This window comes from Thunnus albacares, chromosome 11, assembly GCF_914725855.1.
Source record: "Thunnus albacares chromosome 11, fThuAlb1.1, whole genome shotgun sequence".
Classification (NCBI taxonomy): domain Eukaryota; kingdom Metazoa; phylum Chordata; class Actinopteri; order Scombriformes; family Scombridae; genus Thunnus; species Thunnus albacares.
In genome coordinates, this window is record NC_058116.1 from 25,816,589 (window position 1) to 25,836,183 (window position 19,595).

The 19,595-nt window shown below is 38.6% G+C and overlaps 2 protein-coding genes across 17 annotated transcripts in view; one reads left to right on the forward strand and one right to left on the reverse strand.

The window, feature by feature from the left end:
- LOC122992841 (obscurin-like protein 1) overlaps nucleotides 1-3,617 on the reverse strand; it is a 40,140-nt gene extending 36,523 nt beyond the window's left edge. For 4 of the 15 annotated variants that reach the window (XM_044366819.1, XM_044366816.1, XM_044366817.1 and 1 more), the window contains exons 1-2: nucleotides 3,306-3,617; nucleotides 642-1,761 (exon numbers count right to left, since the gene is read on the reverse strand). In XM_044366819.1, the coding sequence (XP_044222754.1) occupies nucleotides 642-1,656 (1,015 nt within the window). In that variant the 5' untranslated portion in view covers nucleotides 1,657-1,761; nucleotides 3,306-3,617. Of the gene's footprint in view, nucleotides 1-641; nucleotides 1,762-2,028; nucleotides 2,129-3,305 lie in introns of those variants that run through there. The other 11 variants (XM_044366822.1, XM_044366818.1, XM_044366821.1 and 8 more) reach the window with 6 other exon arrangements.
- Nucleotides 3,618-4,976: 1,359 nt separating this feature from the next.
- col18a1a (collagen type XVIII alpha 1 chain a) overlaps nucleotides 4,977-19,595 on the forward strand; it is an 89,866-nt gene continuing 75,247 nt past the window's right edge. For both annotated transcript variants that reach the window (XM_044365222.1, XM_044365223.1), the window contains exons 1-3: nucleotides 4,977-5,161; nucleotides 10,733-10,882; nucleotides 10,989-11,062. In XM_044365222.1, coding sequence (XP_044221157.1) covers nucleotides 10,872-10,882; nucleotides 10,989-11,062 — 85 coding nt within the window. In that variant the 5' untranslated portion in view covers nucleotides 4,977-5,161; nucleotides 10,733-10,871. The remainder of the gene's footprint in view (nucleotides 5,162-10,732; nucleotides 10,883-10,988; nucleotides 11,063-19,595) is intronic.

Sequence of the window (19,595 nt, forward strand, 5' to 3'; positions counted from 1 at the left end):
TCTACTAGTCTTTAGTAAGTGCTGTTTTTTGCTTTGTATATGCAGTGGCCACTATCTTCTGTTTTCATGACTGAATTAATGTGATAATAAACATTATTGTACTGTTCAGGTATATATTTCAGTTGTCAAATTAGTTTTTTGGAGAATTGTTGTTTGATATCATGTCCTTATAGAATAATTTCATAATTATAATATTAATAAAAGTATGTTTTGTCTTTGTTTTTTTCAACATTGTGTTGTAGTTGATATACAAACTGTATGCACAGTATCTCCTTAAACATAAATATGTTAACATGTTTGTATGCTTTCTACATAACAAAGCATATTATTTCAGAATATCTAAAACAATATCATGGCACAAAATAAATAGATAAAAAAAGCATTGCCTTCCTGCTCTGGTCATATCCCAATAAATGATCTCAGAGTCTCTCTCTGGAGATATCTCACTGACATCATTCTAGTATCAAATGAATAGAAATCTGATCCAAGGACAAACCACACCCTTACTCACCCCGTTACTTACTGCAAAAAACATTACAGGCTGAAACTGTGTCTACATTTACCCTTTAAATTGTATGTACATTTCTTACCATTTAAAAAAAATGGAAACTCTGAAGCCACTGACAATTATCTTGACTTACCCTTTACGGACAGGTGTACAGCACTGAGAGTTTGCCCTGCAGTATTTGATGCAGCACAAACATAAACTCCATTATCCTTCTGCTTACAGTACAGAACTTTGAGTGTGAAGTATCCTTCCCTGTCCTCATATAACAAATAGCGCCTTCCAGACAGTATCAGCCTGCCATCTTTCCTCCAAATGATTTCTGGTTTGGGTTTTCCAGTCACAAAGCAGCGGAATTTGGCATGTTTGCCCTCTGTCACTGCAAACATTTTTACTTTTGTTGACTTGGTCAGGGGGTCGTCTTTGAGCCGGTTTGGCACTTGCCTACCGCTCCTCTGTTTTCCCTGGTGAGTTTTCCAGTGGCCATTTGTGTAGCCATTACGATTTCCTTCGTCCTCGTGTCCTGGGCCAGCATCAACGAGCAGCACAGCTCCTGCTAATGCTTCCCCAAACTCATTCCTGGCCTTGCATGTATATACACCACCATCTGGTGCACGAGTCTTAAAGATCTTTAGCTGGAACCAGCCACCGTCCTGATAGCCCACACTGAAATGTGTGCTTTCAAATATTTCATTGAGTTTCCTGCCATCTTTTTCCCAGACAACCTCTGGTCGTGGGCTTCCCCAGAGCTTACAAGAGAAGACAGCATCTTCCCCACGGCCGACACGAGTGGAGAGGGGCTTGATGAGGAATCGTGGCTTATTTTCCTCTCGTAACTCCATCTCTTGTGCCTCACCTTCCACCTTCAGTGTGGCAGCTGCGTATGTTTCCCCAATGCTGTTTTTTGCTTTGCATATGTACTGACCACTATCCTCTGTGGTCACAGCTGAAATTATGAGATTGTAAACATTTCCATCCTCGAAAACCCTATATCGTCCTTGAGGGTCAATCTTTTCATTGTTTCGCTCCCAAATAACAGCAGGTCTTGGATCACCACCAATTTGACACTTTAGGACTGCATCAGTCCCACTTTGTACCATCACAGGTCTTGGGTAGGCCAAGAAACGTGGTGCACCACCAAACACATCCATTGCTGCTTCTTTGTCAGCCTCACTTCACCTCAGGCAGTCCGGGAGAGACAAAAAGTGGCAGTTATTCACTGAGCCGAGACAGTCCAACTTCTGCACTGCAAATTTCTAAAAAAGAAATAATAGATGGATTACTTTGATATAAAACAGCAAGTGTGTTAGAGATATTATTGGAACATGAAAATAGTTAAATTGTAGTTGCAAAAAGTCTTCTTATTATTATCTTACAGTTTACCCAGATCATTCAAACGTATGAAATGACTATCTATTATAAAATTAAATGTAAAGTCTTCCTGTAATAAGGAAATAAACCATTATAGTGGAATGGAAACTAAAACTTCTATCATTCAAACAATCAACGTCCGCTCCCTTTACATGCATGTGTTTCAGCTCTAACGGATGGTGTGAATATTAGAGTTAATTGAATTAGATCTGTCTGCATGAGAGAAAAACACAGGCTATCAGTGAGTGGGGGAACAGCCTAGTCCTATTGCAACAGCAGCCACAACACACAGCCAGTACAGCTGGTGCTGTATTTCAATGGGAAAGTGCTTAATATAGTATACCCTAAATAAAGACCTGCGGGGGAGTGTGTGTCAGGTATCACAAAGAAGGCGCTGAAACCCGCATGCTCACACAAACACCGGCCGAACTCACAGCCTGCCCACCAAAGAGACCTTGCAGTCAATATATACCGAGCCTCCATCACACCCTTTGTTGGCAGCGCTGCTAGAGAATTCTTTTTTTAAATGTCAATGTTAAAATTATTTTCCTGTCATATTTCTTCATAAATATTGGTAAGGAAATCCTCCTCTTTGAAATGTTGTTTATACTTAAGTTTGTAATTCCCCCCCAATTGAAAATTATGCGCCTATTTTGACCATTTGTGTAGTCTCATCCTTTGCCTGAAATGTTTGTGTATTTCACAGAGGACATTTATCAGTAGAGTTACGTTTCGAGAGAGGTCCCAGAGTGATGTAACTTTGTGCTCTTGGATTGCATGGAACAAAATAGTATAGTAATAATAATATATTAATAATACTTAGCATAAATTATTCAAACATAAAAAACCCAACTAGTGGTTAAATACTGGAAAACTGAACAATACTTGTATTGTATAAAATACCCTTCAAAGTATTGTCAAACTGGATATGAGATGCATTACCCTAAAAAAAAACTTCTTTTTGAATATATTTTTCCAGCTAACCCGAAACACTGTGGGTGATCTTGATTTAGATATTTATATAGTAAATGTATAAATTTTTATAGCACCTCAACTATTGTGTTCATAATCGCTGTTTTACTGCAAGTTTTAAATGCATAAACTGAAACAAATCCCGTACAGTCGTGACTGTGCAGCAGAAAAGAGAATAACTGAAACTTGATGATTTTGTATTTTTGGTATACCTGTTAAATATGTTATCTGATATAACAGGAGGAGTTTAGATTAATTTTATAAGTTGCATAAAAACACCTTTTCACATTGCAAGATTTTTTATTAACACGGTCTGGACATTGCATTGAAAGTGTCTTCAGTATTCCCCCCGGAGGTTTAAAGAGAAGAGATTAACCCCTGTGTTTACTTGTCTGATTTAATTGGAATGACCTCTGCCCCTTGTGAAGCAGTGCTGTGTACCCCTCACATGACCTACCTCGCTTCAGTCGCCAGGAACGACCGTCGACATACATTCCGCACTTGCAATCTCTCTTCGAGTTAAGAAGCAATGCCGCTCGTCTCCTGAAGGCTGAGTAATGTCCCAAGTTGACTTCAGATTCAGACACATGCTCTCCTCAAAGGTTCCAAGTTCTACTCCAGTACATCTTTGTAGATGTTTGCTTGGCAGAAGGGATAGAAAACAGAACTTCAGTATCCACACCAGCCTCCAGTTTAACAACTTCAGAGTGGTCCCCCAATCTCTGTGTCGTTCAGGCCATAGACACCCCAAGTGTCATTGTTCGTGGAATACCATTAAATGCTTTTGCAGCTGCTGCTGTCCCCTAAAAATACTGGCAGCCTCGATGACAGCAGTGAACATAAGTCAGGCACTTCCATTCACTTGCCAGCAGGGGCTAAAGATAGTTGAGGTGACCAGTGCAGGGCAGACTGCTTAGCTTACTTGAGGCTTTGCAATAAAAATCTAAGGAGAAGAGCAAGCTTCTGGTCTCTATGTATATTAAAGCTCATTTTCAATAAATCACCCACATTTGTTTTATTCACAAATTACTCAACATATACAGTCTACTGTCTTTTCACTATGGACTGTTACATATTTGTGCCTGTAGCAAGAAAAAAAGTGTGATTTGTAACATGAATTGTGGATTAGTAAACCATGTCTCATAAAGTTCAAGGTATGAATACAGAAACATATACAAAATAACTAAGAACAAAGAGGAATAGAAATAAAATAGACTTTAATTATGTTCTTAAGTACTGTGAACCTTGAAAGGTCCATATTCACCTTATTTAAATACTAAAACCTCTGATAATTTACTAATTCCAATGGACTTACAAAAAGGGGAAAGTGTTTGCAAGCAGAAACAGACTGAAGTAAAACTGTGGAAATGATCAACAACATAATACTAAATATATAATACAAAACATAATATATTAACTTTTAGAACATGATTTTTCCCATTTATGTGGGTACCTTTTCACCTATTTGTCCCTCAATGGACTGCAGTACCAGTAACATCGGTTGAAATAAATAAATTGAAAAACAGCCAATAGGCAGTGTTGCTACAATGCCTGGAAAAACAGTTTTGCAGAAACAGTAGAAATATATGATAAATTCGTTGTTGTAAAGATTAGTATTCAGTTTTCCACACAGGGACCCCACTACACTCTAGACTTAAGCCAGTCATTTCTGCATCTCCTTGCATTGACATTTAGTCAACAAATCCGGATGAGTCCGTTCAGTCCTCTAGGGTTTCCCCCTGTACTACCCTTCAGCTGTGAATGAAGCTGCCTACAGGCTGAGGCTCACCAAACTATGTGAACGTATAAACGTGTTATGGAGGGTACCTCATTGTAACACCAAATGTGCTTAATCAGAATGAGGAAAAATACTGCATCGCTCTCTGTCTCTGTCTCCAGCCCCTACTCACTTCTCCTAGGCCATGCACTTTCCTCCAACTCCCCAGACCTGCCATCCTCAAGCTGTCCACCAGATGCCCTCGGCCCTTCTTTTCCCACCTACACACCTGTTCCCACTTCTCATCAGTCTTGCAGTTACCTGGCCTACTCTGCCCACTACTCACCTGCAATTCATTCCCTCATCAGCCACTCACTACTTATACCAGTCCACTTTCATTGCCATGTGCTTCATGTCTTGCTCTCTAGTCTCTCTATCTGTGTTCTGTTCATCTGTTGTACCTGAGGACCTATTACCTGCCTGTTTTGGACCTTGCCTGTTTATTGGACTTTTGATTCTTGCCTGCTCCTTGTCGGATTAGTTTGTCTGTTTGGACTACCTTCTCTGGTTTTGACCCTTGCCTGCCTCACCATCCCGTAAGCCTTTTGTACATAAAATCCATAAAATTAAATCATTGAACTGCATGGAGCTCTGCCTCAGATGTCTGCATGTGGGTCCTTCCCCTGTATCCCTGTTGCCCTTCTTGCACCAGCTGTGACACAGCTGTGTTGTGGTCGATGCTCTGTTCACTTACCAAATTTTACCTGGTGGATGTGTGCATCTACTTACAAGTTCATGCTAGGTACTGGAACCTGAAATGCTTCCACAAAGCAGAAAGTGTACATTACATCATCTCACCTGTTAGTATCCAGCCGATCAGTGTCATCCACCCACAAAAGTATTTTGAGCACAAATATTTTATCTATTTTTTCCAGCATTCTAAACCAGGACAGCTGTGAGTTGATATCCAAGTTTATCATTTATCAGCAAACCAAAGTAATACAAAATGTGATATAATTAGACACAAGTTAATTACAGTTTTAATTAGACTGTTGCTGTAGACTGTAACTGCTCTAGAGATGTTGTTATGAATGGGACTAAACCTTAGTGCACTGAATGATTGTTACAATTGAATTCAACTGAATCTGTAACTACCTGATAACTGATTAATTGTTAATAAGTAGTTCCTGAATAACTCAGTCGAGGACTATATAGTAGGTAATGATGAGTTACTAGAACAGTTTGGAAAACACTCTTCTATAACTGTTATGTGCATTCTTGCGTTATAAGTACATAGTGACATCATTCAGTGGCAAAGAAAAAAACCCTAACCAAATTCTTCAGAGAAAATGGAAATAGCTCCCCGTTTGAATCATTTCTGTCCTGTGTGGGTATTTTGAAGATAAGTACTCTATTATATTGTCTCCCTGTTGGTATTAGACATTCTAGCCCTCATAACATCATATCCTCTTGACCTTTTCTCTAACTTGCGATCTAAAATTATCCAACAACTCAGTTAATTCAGCCAATACGTTTCTTTATAGGTCAGTGAAACTAGATTACATCAAAAACTCAAAACAGATTATGCTATTGGACTTTTTTCTTGTAGTATTTGTATGTAGTATTTGATACCTTGTGGTTACGAGGGGACTGGCTAGCACGTGGGCCTGTGTGTGAGGCTGTTGTGTGATTGTGAGACGTGGCCTCAGCGTGGGCTGCAGTGTCCCTTCAGCTGTTTAGTGGCTCCACACTCCCTCCTCCATGATTTCAGCTGTTGGAAGTAATCTGATATAACTCAGACCCCTTTAGCTGGATATGAAATGCTTTGTGCCTACAACCAAGTAAAAACTTAAAGGGTTATAATATATGAACTCACACGCTCTCAACTGAATGTATTATGTATTGTTTTTCTGGTGTATTAGACCCAAGTATAAGGGTAAATACACTTTGGCTATCATGAGCTACTACAAAAGAGTTAATCAAGAAAAGCAAGTATGTTTTCATGCTTGGCTGATATTGATATTTCCCAATGTTGCTCTCCTATAAATAAGCTAAAAGAAATTCCAAATAAATTACTTTTTGCAAATAGTATTAGATCTCTCCTGTATCCCAAACCTGTTTACTCAGGACAGAAAACAGTTTTGTCAACTTCAGACACTATCAGTCTAATCAGGAATCTTTATTGATCTGTAGTTTTTTTGGCTAAAGTCCTCTAAAGTGCTTTCTCTAAAAAGTCATTTAAAGTAAAACTGTCAAGAGTAGAAACACTTTTGACTTTCTTTAACTCCATTTCGTTAATTGTGTTTTGTATCATAGTTGTTCTTGTGAGTTCTTGTGGGCCCCTTGAAAACAAGATGATACATCTCAGGGGGTTTATCCTGACATAATATTTACATTTAAATTGTTTTTAATTAATAAATTAGAAAAAAAAGCTGGGTTTGAAATTATTTGCATGATGGGAAACAAACTTGGGTCAAGCTGCCACCTAATATAACAAGACCAGTAAATGATTAGGTGAGAAAACAGTGTGAAACTTTTAAATCTGAACAATGACCAGCAGACCAACTACTTGGTTACAAAAACTGTTTCCTCAACAAAATACAACTAGTTAATTTTGGCCGTCAGGCATTAGTACAGTCTACTGAGGTGGGTGACCTGAAATAGAAGGAATAATAATTGTGTCAAGGATGTTTTACCTATTGACTACTGAGTAGCAACCACACACATGAGATGTGACTTGGTATATATACTGTACAAAATTAAGCCTGATGGAAAGCAGCAGGACTGAAATGTTGCTGTGAATTAATCATCCTCTGGGGAAACATAACCTTAAATGTTGTTAAATGCTGAATGTGTTCTTGGACAACTGAAGAGTCTGGGAATTTTCTTTGATGGGCAACACTTAAAACTGTGTGGCACCTAACTATTTAAATCATGCATTTGACAATCTGCCAAATGGATGAGGTAAGATTGAAAGCCAAAATAAACACTTCAAGGATAGAAGCACCATAAAATCTTGGCGCTTAACTTTACATGTGGTAAAACATGCAATTAAATTACTTAAACTGCAACCGCCATCACACTTCTATTCTTAACTAACTTATTTTGAAGTTAAACTCAAAGTTATAAAACCTGCCATGTCGACTGTTTAGGATGTGTGTTTTTTTTTTTTTTTTTTTCAATTGATAGGCTACTACTTGGGCGGCTGCTGCTGCTCCAAACTGAGTTGAGATAATATGAGAATTTGAGAAAGCATTTTGAACATCTAAAATAATAATTCTGTTCAAAACAAACAACAGGTAATTTACAAATAAATGAGTCCCTGTGATGTAGCAGCTGTTCTTTAGTTGCTAGAACTACAGTATGCTATACATATATATATATATATTGGTGGAGAGAGTCCTGCCCTGCTCCCTGTAAGGTTATACTGCAACATAGCATTTAAGACAATTTTGTCTTTCTTTTCCCTGACATTGGAATGTGAGCAAAGCAGACATTCACAGAGCTGTGGACGTGTTCAGACAGTAGCCCAGAGGCCTACAGATACAGCGACTAATACAGCAGAGACTACTACATTGTGCGACAGCACTGAACCCAATGCCTTTTCCTCTGATAACAAACTCTGCATATAGGCTTATGTAAAGGAAGTGCCACTAAATTCATGAGTTCACATTTTGTAAAACTGTTGAAGCAAAATGGAAAAAGTCAGAATGTGCATCTGCACATATCTATACTTCTGGCTTGAACTGCTGCATTGATACAATAAAATTGAACAATAAAATGTGGAGTGATTAACTTTGCTATAAATGTAAGAAAGAAAGAGGGAAAAAGCAAAATGAAAAAAAAAAGTATCTCTATACCTTGAATACACATCAATAAATGAATAAAGTCCTCTGTCTTGTTTTTGGCAATGAAAGGAAAGAAATAAAAACAAGAAAGAAAGGATATCACATATTAAAATCAACAAGTGTGTGCACTGCGGACCTACAGCAGGGCACTAATGAATGCTACAGGACCAGAATAAAATGTTTCCTCTGCAGACGTTGAAAAGAACACCAACTTCATCCTCTGGTGGCCATCTTGTGTAAGTGCAACATGCCATCACTTGGTTACATTTGAATGACTTATTAATTCAGTAGATCATTTTAGTTTTTCATCAGTAAGGGACAGGGGAAGAGAAATTCACTCTTGGAGGTTGTATTTTCCACTAGATCCTCACTGCATGCAACTCCACTGTGTTCTTTTGCACATATTCATATCATTTGTCATATACTGTAATATTTAGCATTATGGGTTAACAGATAAAAATAACTTAAACTTAACTTAAACCTAAATTCTGTGCAATGGACTTCAGAACTATGACGTTGTAGGTCTCATTTTGAATTGATGTTGCATTTTAATCCTATATAGTGGGCTATGATCTCACAGTCTCAACTCTGGATAGACTGACTCACTCAGTTTTTTTTTTTTCAAGAAATAAAATTATAATTCTTTTTACATTGACAAAAAAAAAGAGACAAAGACAAGTCTTCCTCAGGTAGGTCTCACCTTTCTTTTACCTCTAAGCAACATAAACCAAAGTAAATAAGCCTTCACTGAAACTACATGTGGTCATTATCTTGTCAAGTCTGTTCTTGTAAACCCACTACAGCTCGAGAAGGTAGTGACAGTGTAAACTGTGCATGAATGACAGAAGATTTTCCGGTGGAAAACTTCAGTTTACATAGCTCACGTTGTAGTTTTTCACCTATTCACATCCACTCCGGCTAATGTCAAGTGAGGGGCATACGTGTCACAAGAGAAACAAGCTGTAGCCTATTTATGTCATCAGTTCACTCATCATTGTTGAAATGTGAGAACAAGGGAAAAAACTAGAAAATGCATTTCCTGTGGAACATGTGTGTGAATGCTGACAGCTGAAATAAATTGCAAACCTTTGCTGAAAATGTTACAGACTTGTTCAGCATCCCCATCTATACAAATTTGCTGAATTTGGTTACCATGGAAGGTTACATGGAATTACATTTAAGAGATATGGCAGTTAATAAGTAGTATGGTGGTGTTTCACTAATGGCCACAAGGTGGGGCTATTGTTGCCATGCTAATATGCTGTGCACAGTCTCATGGAGAACTTGTGTACCAAGTTTCAATTTATTAAAGGTGACAGAATAGTAGAAATAACATGTTATAATATTACAGTAGTGCCCACTATGGGTATAATTTTCAAATGTTGCACATGTGCAGTGTGGCTGTATGTACAACATTCCTAAATTTGGTTGCAATCAAATTTAGTATTGAAGAGTTATGGCCCATTAAGTGCATCAGGCCACACCTTCAAAATTTTGGTACAAATTACAGACAAACAGTAAGTGATACCCAAAAACGAACTGATAAGTTTTATTCAGGGTGATCTAAATATGGTATGTACCAAGTTTGGTGAAGATTAGATGAAATATGTGCTAACAGAAACAAAAAAAAATGTGTTTAGCAAAAATTCCAAAATGGCAGAATTTTTTTCAGGCGCAAATGGGCGTGGCCTATATCGGACAAATCGGCTTCATCCAAGGAGCACACTGTGCAAATATTGTTTTGATGGGCCTCAGGGTCCATGAGTTATTAGCCAGAACGTAAAACACGTAATAACTGACCACATGGTGGCGCTATTGGTACCATTTTTCAATATGTTAAGCATTTGCACATAGGACACCTGTCCATGAAGTATGAATAGTTAAGCATGTTTAATTTTTGAGATATCAACTTTAAAACATTCCTCCCACAGACTGTCTATTATGAATTTTAATATTTAAAATATATACATATAAAATCACTGGAATGTGCTAGAAAGAAGTAAAGTAATAGCATAAATGTCCTTAAAGAGCTGAACATTTTGATATTTGAATGGTTTCTGTAGCTGAAAGTATGCACAAAAGAATAAATATAGCTTTGAAGTTCACACTAATTAGAAAAAAAAAATCCACAATATCATCGTGTTACAATGACAGAAAAAAACTACAAATTTAAAAGCAGTAAAACCATCAAACAAAGGGGGAAAAGGGCAGACATTAAATTCCCTGCCTGGGAACGTGTTCCCTTTTAGGACCTGGCGGAATCCTGATGTGAACTCCTGCAGGTCACTTCTCTCACTCTCTACACTTCTCTGTCTCCAGCAAAGCGCTGCGTCCCCATCAGCTGTTCGAGCAGCGCGCAGCAGCAGCGCTGGACCAAGCAAGCAGAGAACACTTTTTACACCCCATCTCCCCTCAATAGTCCATGTAGCTTTCCCGCTCGATACCAGTGAAAGAAGAGATGAAGATGAGGTACTTTTTTTAAAAAACTTTTTTTTCCGCATTTTTCTTTAAAGTTTTGCAGCTTTTTAGTAAAACGATAAAGTTGTGAATGTGTGATTACTTGCTGCCTCTGCAGGTGTTCCTCATGGCTGGAGCGCTTTCTATGCTGCGTCTTTATTCTCGTCAGCCCTGCTGCATCGCAATGGCCAGGTAAGAGCATGTATTTCAAAAAAATGAATGGCTTTGATGGCATGCATACAATTTTAGTTTAGTCACGTTTGCAACATTTTTAGCGTTTTCTAGCTTGTGAAAGTGTCTTGTGCGTTGTTAGGAGCCGGTTGATACTGTAACTCTTGTACTCATGTAATCCACTCACTTTTTGTTCAGAGATCCTGTTTCTGCTGCTGCAGGATCAGCTCATTGTGCACCAAACTGGGGCAATAGTAGAATGGTTACAGGTGACCAAGTTGACTTGTAGTTTAAGCTTTTGTATGATTCAGCTACTGTATGTGTCCCTTAATTTACACAATAATTACCAGGCTGTTTAACAGCACTAAACTGCAGGAATGCAATAGTTTTGCATCATTATGATGTTAATGATGATGTTTTTTTCTTTGGCTTGGGAGGCATTAGTCTACTGCTTGTTCTGTGCTCTTTTAAGAAGACTGTACAGCAACATTTCATGTGTCTAACTGCCAAGCATGCTTGCAATGACACATTGTTTTGATTCGATGATAAAAAGCAGCAGTGTGTCCATTCTTAGAAGGTCGGAGTTGCTTGGGACTGTTAACCGGTTTTCTAGAGTTCAAAGTCTACACTGTTCAGAAACCTACATTCTTTCTTTGTCCTGTGTCTTGCCTTGTATCTGTGGCCTGTAGTGGCTGCATCTCAGGCTCTTTTTTTTTTTTTGTTCCCACCCTGTGTGAGCAGAATAGACACCAGTAGAATTCTTGTATCTTTACAGCTGTTATAATGTTAAGACAAGAGGAGATGACAGTTGACCATTTCTTTTACACACGGTGGTAACGGTGTTAAAAGGCTATATGAGCTGCTGAATGAAAGAATTCTCTTCTGTTGCTGAATAATTTATCCTGAACCTCGCTAATGTCCAACATTTAATTTAGTAAACGTTCTTCTGGAGAACTGTGTAGCTGTCAGATGATAGGGAGAGGAAACTGAGAGGATGTTGATTAATATTTGATTGACTGTGACACAGTGTTTTGGGGGCTTTGCAGGGAAGAAACAAACTTAGTCATGGATCTTAAAAGTAATTCCTGGTGAGTTTGAACTCATTGACTATTTGGTGGGTGGGATTTTCAACATCTGTGCAGTTCAGATAGTAAACATAAATCTTTTCTCAATCTCAGTAATGAAAACCAAATTGATTTAGTACTCATTTTGTCTTTTGTAAATAATCCATCCCATCTGGTACTATATACTGGATTTGATTAAACACTGTTTGCATTTTGCCATTCATCTGCCTTCTGTTGGTCTGACTCTTTTTTTGTTCTCTTTTGTATCAGCATGCTTGATCATACTCCTTGAGTCACCTCAGTGTAGATCAAACAGATATTAAACATTGAAAAGTGTAAGTCATAGATAAAGTAACTAAAGTAAACAACATGACACATTCACAGGAATGCCGTGCTGTCTGTGTGTGTCCAGGTTGAAAAGGCCTGCCATTCTGGCTCAAGCGCAATGCCTTTGGCTGCCTACGACATGGTTGAATTAGGTCTGATTCATTCCCAGTCCCTGGCTGGGTCAGGAATCCCTATTGTCATGTGATCTTTGACATGCACCCAGCATGGTTTTGCCTGAAGGGAGCAGGACAGGGGGAAGGGGGAGGGGAACGGCTGTAAGGGGACACCCTGCCGTGCCATTTAATGGCTGAATTAGATGCCACATTAAAAATCACAGCTGGCTTGGGGTTTCCTCCTTTTCAGAGCAGGGACATGATGGCTAGAAGGACAGGAGAGCTATTTGAAACATTTGAGTGAAAAGTTTGAAAGAGGCCTCCAATGTGCTGGGAATGGATAACAAATGTGATTTAATCTCTATATTAATGTATTTGATTGGAATATTTTTGTACATGTGGAATAGATGTTGACTAAGATTAGTTGAAAGGTTTTTGAGAGACACTGCTTCTATTTAAAGCGATCCTGCGACTCCCATCTGCTCTTCTGAAGCCCCGGTTGGTGATACTCATGTGATAATAATATATGATGGAATGATAGGCTCAGAGCAGAGCATCTGTTGACGCGTCATGTATAGTTGCAGCATTTGCAGGAAGACATCTGCTTCCATACCTCAGATGTGTCCCTGAAATAGGGGTTTGAACTTTTCTGTTTTTTTGTAGTTTCCTCTTCATGGCTACTGGCTAAGCAGTCATTAACAAATCATAAAGTTAAAGTTATGTAATTATTGTAATTTTTGACAAATTTCCAGTTTTGTTTTTGATATTACTGCTAGATTTAGTCTTTTAGATGTATGTTATGTAAACTAATTTTTAAAGATTTAACAGTAGTGACCAGAAAATTGCAGTCAGCAAAGACACTTTACTTGGGTAAAGTGTGGAACTTTCATAATTTATTAGAAATGATGTTTACTCTTGGTTTAGTGATATTAAAGTATCTGAAAGTTCAGCATTGTAGTACAAAGAATCAGTTATTTGCAGTGTTTGTTAGATAGCAGAGAGATGAAAGGAAATTCGGGGACAGAGGGGGATGACAGGGGGAAGAGAACGTTCTTGGCACACTATGATTATATGTACATTATGTGCTTTGGCCCACTGTGCCAACAGGAAGCCCCACCTGTGACTTATTATTTTTCAGTATTAGCTCAGGTGGTAGCCACTGAATACCAGTATTTCAATTAAACATGATACACTGTATTTAATAACCACAAAGCTAATTCAAGATATTGTGTGAACTCTAAAATCTATTCAAATACCATGATGTCTGTATAGGGCAATCAAAAGTACACTACAAACTGTACATGCATAAAAACTCCTTCATTTAAGTAGATTTTCAAAAAAATATTTTCTTTTATTATTGGTAATTAATGCTAAATATCACACCAATGGGAGACTGTCTTTGAATATGCACTGACAGCTCTGTGTATTATTGATATAAGTGTATAAAATGAAAAAAAAAATCATCAAATGTTTTATTCACGACAGGTAGAATAATTCCTAAAATAGATGTGATTCTGTACTTTGTATTATTGTTTTAAAAAATCCTAGAAACACAGGTTCTCATTTGAGAACCTGTACTTATCGTATGTATTTTAAGGAGGGGACTTGGAGAAACCCTGAATGCCTAAAAAGACACAAGTGTCTTACACTCAAGACCTTACAGTATGTCCACTAATTCATCTTCCCCTTTGAGACTAAAGACAGTTTTTTCTGTGGTTAACAGTTTTCAGATTGGTGCCTCTGTTAGGATCATTGTAACTCACAAATGAAATAAATGGACCGACTGTGCACAGATTCTGTTGACTCAGTGAACCTTGTGATGTCTAATCCCTGGATTTTCTAGTCAGTAAATCCACTTATTCATGATCGACAACTCTGGAGGTGCCTCATATCAAGGCTTAGAAATTCCATCTAGTTTGTTTTATTATGTTGTGTCAGCCAACAGCATTTAAAAGGTCATTAAACCTCTGCTAGGTAGATGTTTTATGTCATTGAATGTGGAGCTTGGCTTGTAACTTTCAGTGTGCTCAATGTGTGTTAGTAGTTGTGGGTGGGGGTCATTCAAAATGTCAAGTGGATGTCTGGACCTCCCTTTGTGGACCTCCCATTTTCAAAAACTTGATGCAAAGGACTGACACTTCCTTTATACGTTTATGCTCTTGCTTGCACCACTGTGACCACTGTTTTTGTCTGTCACTCACTAAGATATACAAGTCAGATATATGTTAACTACTGAAGTTGCAGATTCTTCGGTAATGGACTGAACTTGCCTTTACAAAATCCTTTAATGCTTTGCACAACAGTTGAGATACACTGTTTTATAAAGATTGTTTTCCTTCAAAGGGACCTGTCTGTCTCTTAAAACCCACACAGCAAAACAGGGCCACATTCTAACACAGCACAGCTGTCAAACACCAGACCAGTAAAGTGTCTCTAAGAGAAACACACATACAAAGGAGACTGAAAAGGAAATTTAGATTAGGTGTAGTTTACTTTTATGTGGATGTGTTTTTGTAAGAAAACCACGGTGGTCACATCCTGCTTTGATTACTTTATTCAGCCCATCTGGATCCTGTAATGAATCTGAGGAGTTGTATATGTGCTGGAGATTGAAAAACATGGCCCAATTTCAGAGTCACCCCTGCGTCCCCAGGCACACTGTTTGAATTAGGGTGTATGTACACAGTGGAAAAATGTACAGTGCTACTCATAAGTTTGGACATACTGTCTCATACAAGTGAATGTGAAGGTGTGTCCAAACCTTTGACTGGGTCTGTAGGTAAATGTTGTTGTCGCTCTGTTCTCTGTTTTCCATACTATAATTCACAAATTCTGTCTGCCAGTTAAATGCTGTGCCTTTCCTAAGATTATGGTGCATTTAGGCAACCTAAGAATTTTAGTATAAACTTTTTAACTATTTCATATCATTTTATGACAATCAGACCACAAAGACACACCAAAAATGCTCTGGCAATCTCATGCACAACCCATTTAAACGTACCTAGACTTGTCAGGTTTGACCCACGTATAAAAGTAGGATATGATATATGATGAAACTTAAACCTGCTGCCTGTTTCCTTTGCATTTGGGTGCCACTTAAAGTAAGATATACAATATCCCGAGTTCATGGTTGTTTAGTTATGTGGTTAGAGAGGGAGGAAGTGGTCCTGGGGTAACTTTTCCCTGGCAGACACTTGATCATATGCAAGGAAAACATCAAGGGCTGACGGCAGGTGTATCATAGTAAAGCAAGCTTCTGCTTGCTGTATTTATTTAAAGTGCATGAATTAGATGGATGCATAATATGAATGAATTGAAAAGGCTTATTATGCCTTTTTGTTGTTACCACCTGACCTGGTAATAAGAAATCATGTTTTCTGAGGCTGGTGTGTCCATTGGTTGGTTCATATACACAATAATGTGTCTTTTGAACTTTGTATGTGTTTATATCAGAAACTAACTGAATGCTAGTTGACTGTATGGATCCGTTTTTACAGGAAAATGGCATTGTGCAATTATTTTAGAGCAACAAACTGACATGACATTAATCCAATATTGTCACATATGTAAACCTGACATCAATTATGTAGATGATACAGTTTTGTTGCTATATGTATAAGAAGTGGATTTCCACGACTCTTTCTAGTATTTGTTCTGTATTTGCGACCCCCTATCATCATGCTTTTCGGGGCCGAGTGTCCTCTTGAATGTTGCTGACAGCTGTTATTTGTATTTTTATGTGCTCCCACCTCTCAGCATTTCAGGTGCGCTTGGCTGCTCTCTCATGCTGTCCCTGATGTCAAAATGCCAGGTTGACAGCGGCAAAATACAGAGGGATACCATAATTACTGCTTGTGTTCCAAGAGAAGAGGATTTGTAGGGTCGCTTGCTCTGTACACCCAACTATCTCCAGGACTAATGGTACACTGAGTGCCCTCTTACCTCTCAGCACCTCTTTCCTGTTTGTGGTCAAACCCTCACTTATTCGCTTGTCTTTCCCAGCCGTAATCCATATAACAGGTAGTGGAAGCCTTGTGAAGCCTTGCTCTGCAAATAACAGGACTCTACAGTATATGCAGGTTTTGTTTTAAAGATCTGAACATCAAGCAAGATGTAAAGATATATTACCAGCTCTTTGAAAAAGAAAACTGTGCCTTGTCCATCTCTGTAACCATGGTTATGCATATTTGAGGATAATTTTGACATGTATTTGCTTCAGGAAAACATTTGTTGACATTTAGATGTAATTAGTTGTGATTGCATTATACATGCCAGACATACTCTGTGGCATCATAACAAAAGGAGTTACGTACTTAATGTGGATTTTGATTCCATTAACTTTGCTGCAGGAGCACTAATAGACTACAGCATGTTGAAGCAAGCTACCAAGCTTCTTCAAGCGGCAAAAAACAAAATCCCACAATGAAATCTGTCATGGGTGAACACAGCAATAGCTGCAGATGTGTACTATAATGTAAAAAAGGTAATGTTGTTATAGACCTGTCGACCACCCAGACCACCTTAGCAAAAAGGCTTATAGAAGCTTTAGAACCATTACTTTTCAAGCGAGGCTCGCTTCTACTCTGTGTGGTCAGTTTGTCAGCAGTGTAGGCTTTTGCCTGGGTGAGCACTGGTTTCCATGGCCACCAGGTGCAGATTTTTCCACCACAAAGCCGTATTTGGCTGTAGCAAAGGAAACTGGATCTATCTACCTGGCACTTTGTCCCTGTCTCCAGCTTTAGGGAGTGTTCACTTGTCCTCACTGTCAGCCTGAAGAACACAGAGAGGCATGAAACTGGAGACCCCCCCCTCCACCCATTTACATTTTCTTGTTCAAAGAAATCTATACCATCAGCTTTTCACTCTCCATGAATAAGGAAGGATTCAGAGTGACCAAGACTGCTTCATGTCTACAGTTATGATATCTTTTGAAGGTAATTTGCAAAACATATTTTAAATGTCAGATGTGAACACTGGTCAGTACAACCACCAGCTAGCACCCAATGCTTTTTTTTTTTTTTTTAATGAATGAATAGACCATTCAGGATTTCATGAGGCCCCTTTCGGGAATGCCATTGTGCATTTCGAACTTCACTTGCTGTTATATCCCTCTTTTTGCTCTCCACGTCTTCTTATCTTCTCATTGACTCTCATGATGTGCAGGCTGCTTTTCAAGGCATCCTTGAATTCCACTCATTCACCCACCCTTCAAGAGCTGCCATGTCTGTAGGCACTTCTCTCTTTACCCCCTCACAAATCTCACACCATGGGGGTGTGAACTGAGGAGAATCCCATGGGATGGGGAGATTACCATCAAGCCTAGAGCTCCTGTGACAAAAGAGGGATTTGCTGAGTCCTGTACCTCGATCTTCCACTTTGGTATGGTCTTGCTGGAAGAAGGACTTTTGGTGAGGTATGGGATTCAATGACATGCCCTGTTGCCTTCACTGTACCTGTCAGAAACTGAGAGGTGGATTTTCCAGGTGCACTTGGTACTGGATGTAATCAGTGGGTAGCGGACTTTATTAGATTTGATATTTAAAGATAAAATGATGTATAGAAAGAAACAAAGACAGAAAACAAAGGTTTTGGTTGTCGCTCAGTCAGCCTTAAAAATGTGTTTATTTGTTTTGAAGTTGGGTGACTCTTAACACCAACTTCCATGTTTTGCAGAGAATCTTAGTGAAGACATCCCTTTATCCCCTTTTGTGTCTACGTTATTGCTCGACAGTATAGGAAGACACAAGGCTCTTGTCAGGTCATGTGCTGAGCCTGGATTCTTACAAAGTGAATGCCTTGGTTGCTCATAACTTGGAAGCTGCTAATTGTTGTGTGAATCATGAGCTTGCAGACAATAAAGGGTGCCCTCTATTCACTCCATGGTTGTTATGAGCCAGGTGGCACAGTGCCATCCATTGAGAGCTTTAGAGAGGAGGAACATGGGCCAACCATGGGGACGTTAAATATTTAGAGGTCCAGTGAAAGATTTGCAGGGCCATTCGTCTGCTGAGACAGTGGCATTATCAGAGAATGGAGGCGGGCTGGAAGCTCTGCAGTCAAATTCCCTTCCTCACTGGCCATTTGACTGGCTGAAACATCCCATGAAACTCAGTTAGTGTCATGTTCAACAGAACCCTTTGGTTTCACAACTCCAGTTTATAACCTTGTTATTAGGGCTTGGTAATAGACTTAGCTGTGTTAAGTTTTTGTAACTTTCAGTTTCCTGTCTTGACTTTGTCCTCCCCAATTAAAAGTAGAACAGAAGGTAAAAAAAAGTTCCTGCAAAATTTCAAATTAATCTGTTATTTAAGATGTCAGTTTGCAATGTTTTATAGTAGACTGATTTCCTCTCACACTGGCACATTTTGATGTAGTATGTTCTATCTAAGCTATAAGTTATAATTTTAATTATGAGCTCGACGGGAGCACTACACAGCCTGCGAATAAGCATTTAATTTAGGGGGAAAAGTCCATCCAGGAATGCTTGGCTTCTTTCTTCGCTGTCTGCATCAGCCAACCAACATCACTCTGTCACATTTACTTATTAGGATTAAACCCTGTGCAATACCTTTTTTTTTTTTGTCATTTTGCTCTTATACTGACTTGCAGTCCTTGCTGCAGTAATTACAAGTTTTTTCAAATAAATTTTATTTCATTCGTTGTCAATTTGTGCAGTTATGTTGACTCAAAATGTGTATTTTGATTCTAAAATAATAATATAAAATCTGAGCAGTTTCAGAGAAAATGCATAAGATCTACTCATATGTACAGTATATCATGAGAGAGTTTAAAAAAGTTATTTTTGGTTCATATCACCCAGCTCTTGCTCAAACTAAGCTGACTTCATAGAGCAAATGCCGACAAAAACAGATCTCTGCATTGCCTCATCTTGCCTCATGTCGCCTCATGCTGCTTCATGACACCTCATGTTTCCTCACGTTGCATCATGTTACCTCACGTTACCTCACATTCCTCATTTCCACTCATGTCCTTAGTAAAAATTACACTTGTACATCTGCCTGTTTAAGAGGAAATAACTAATAATGAGTT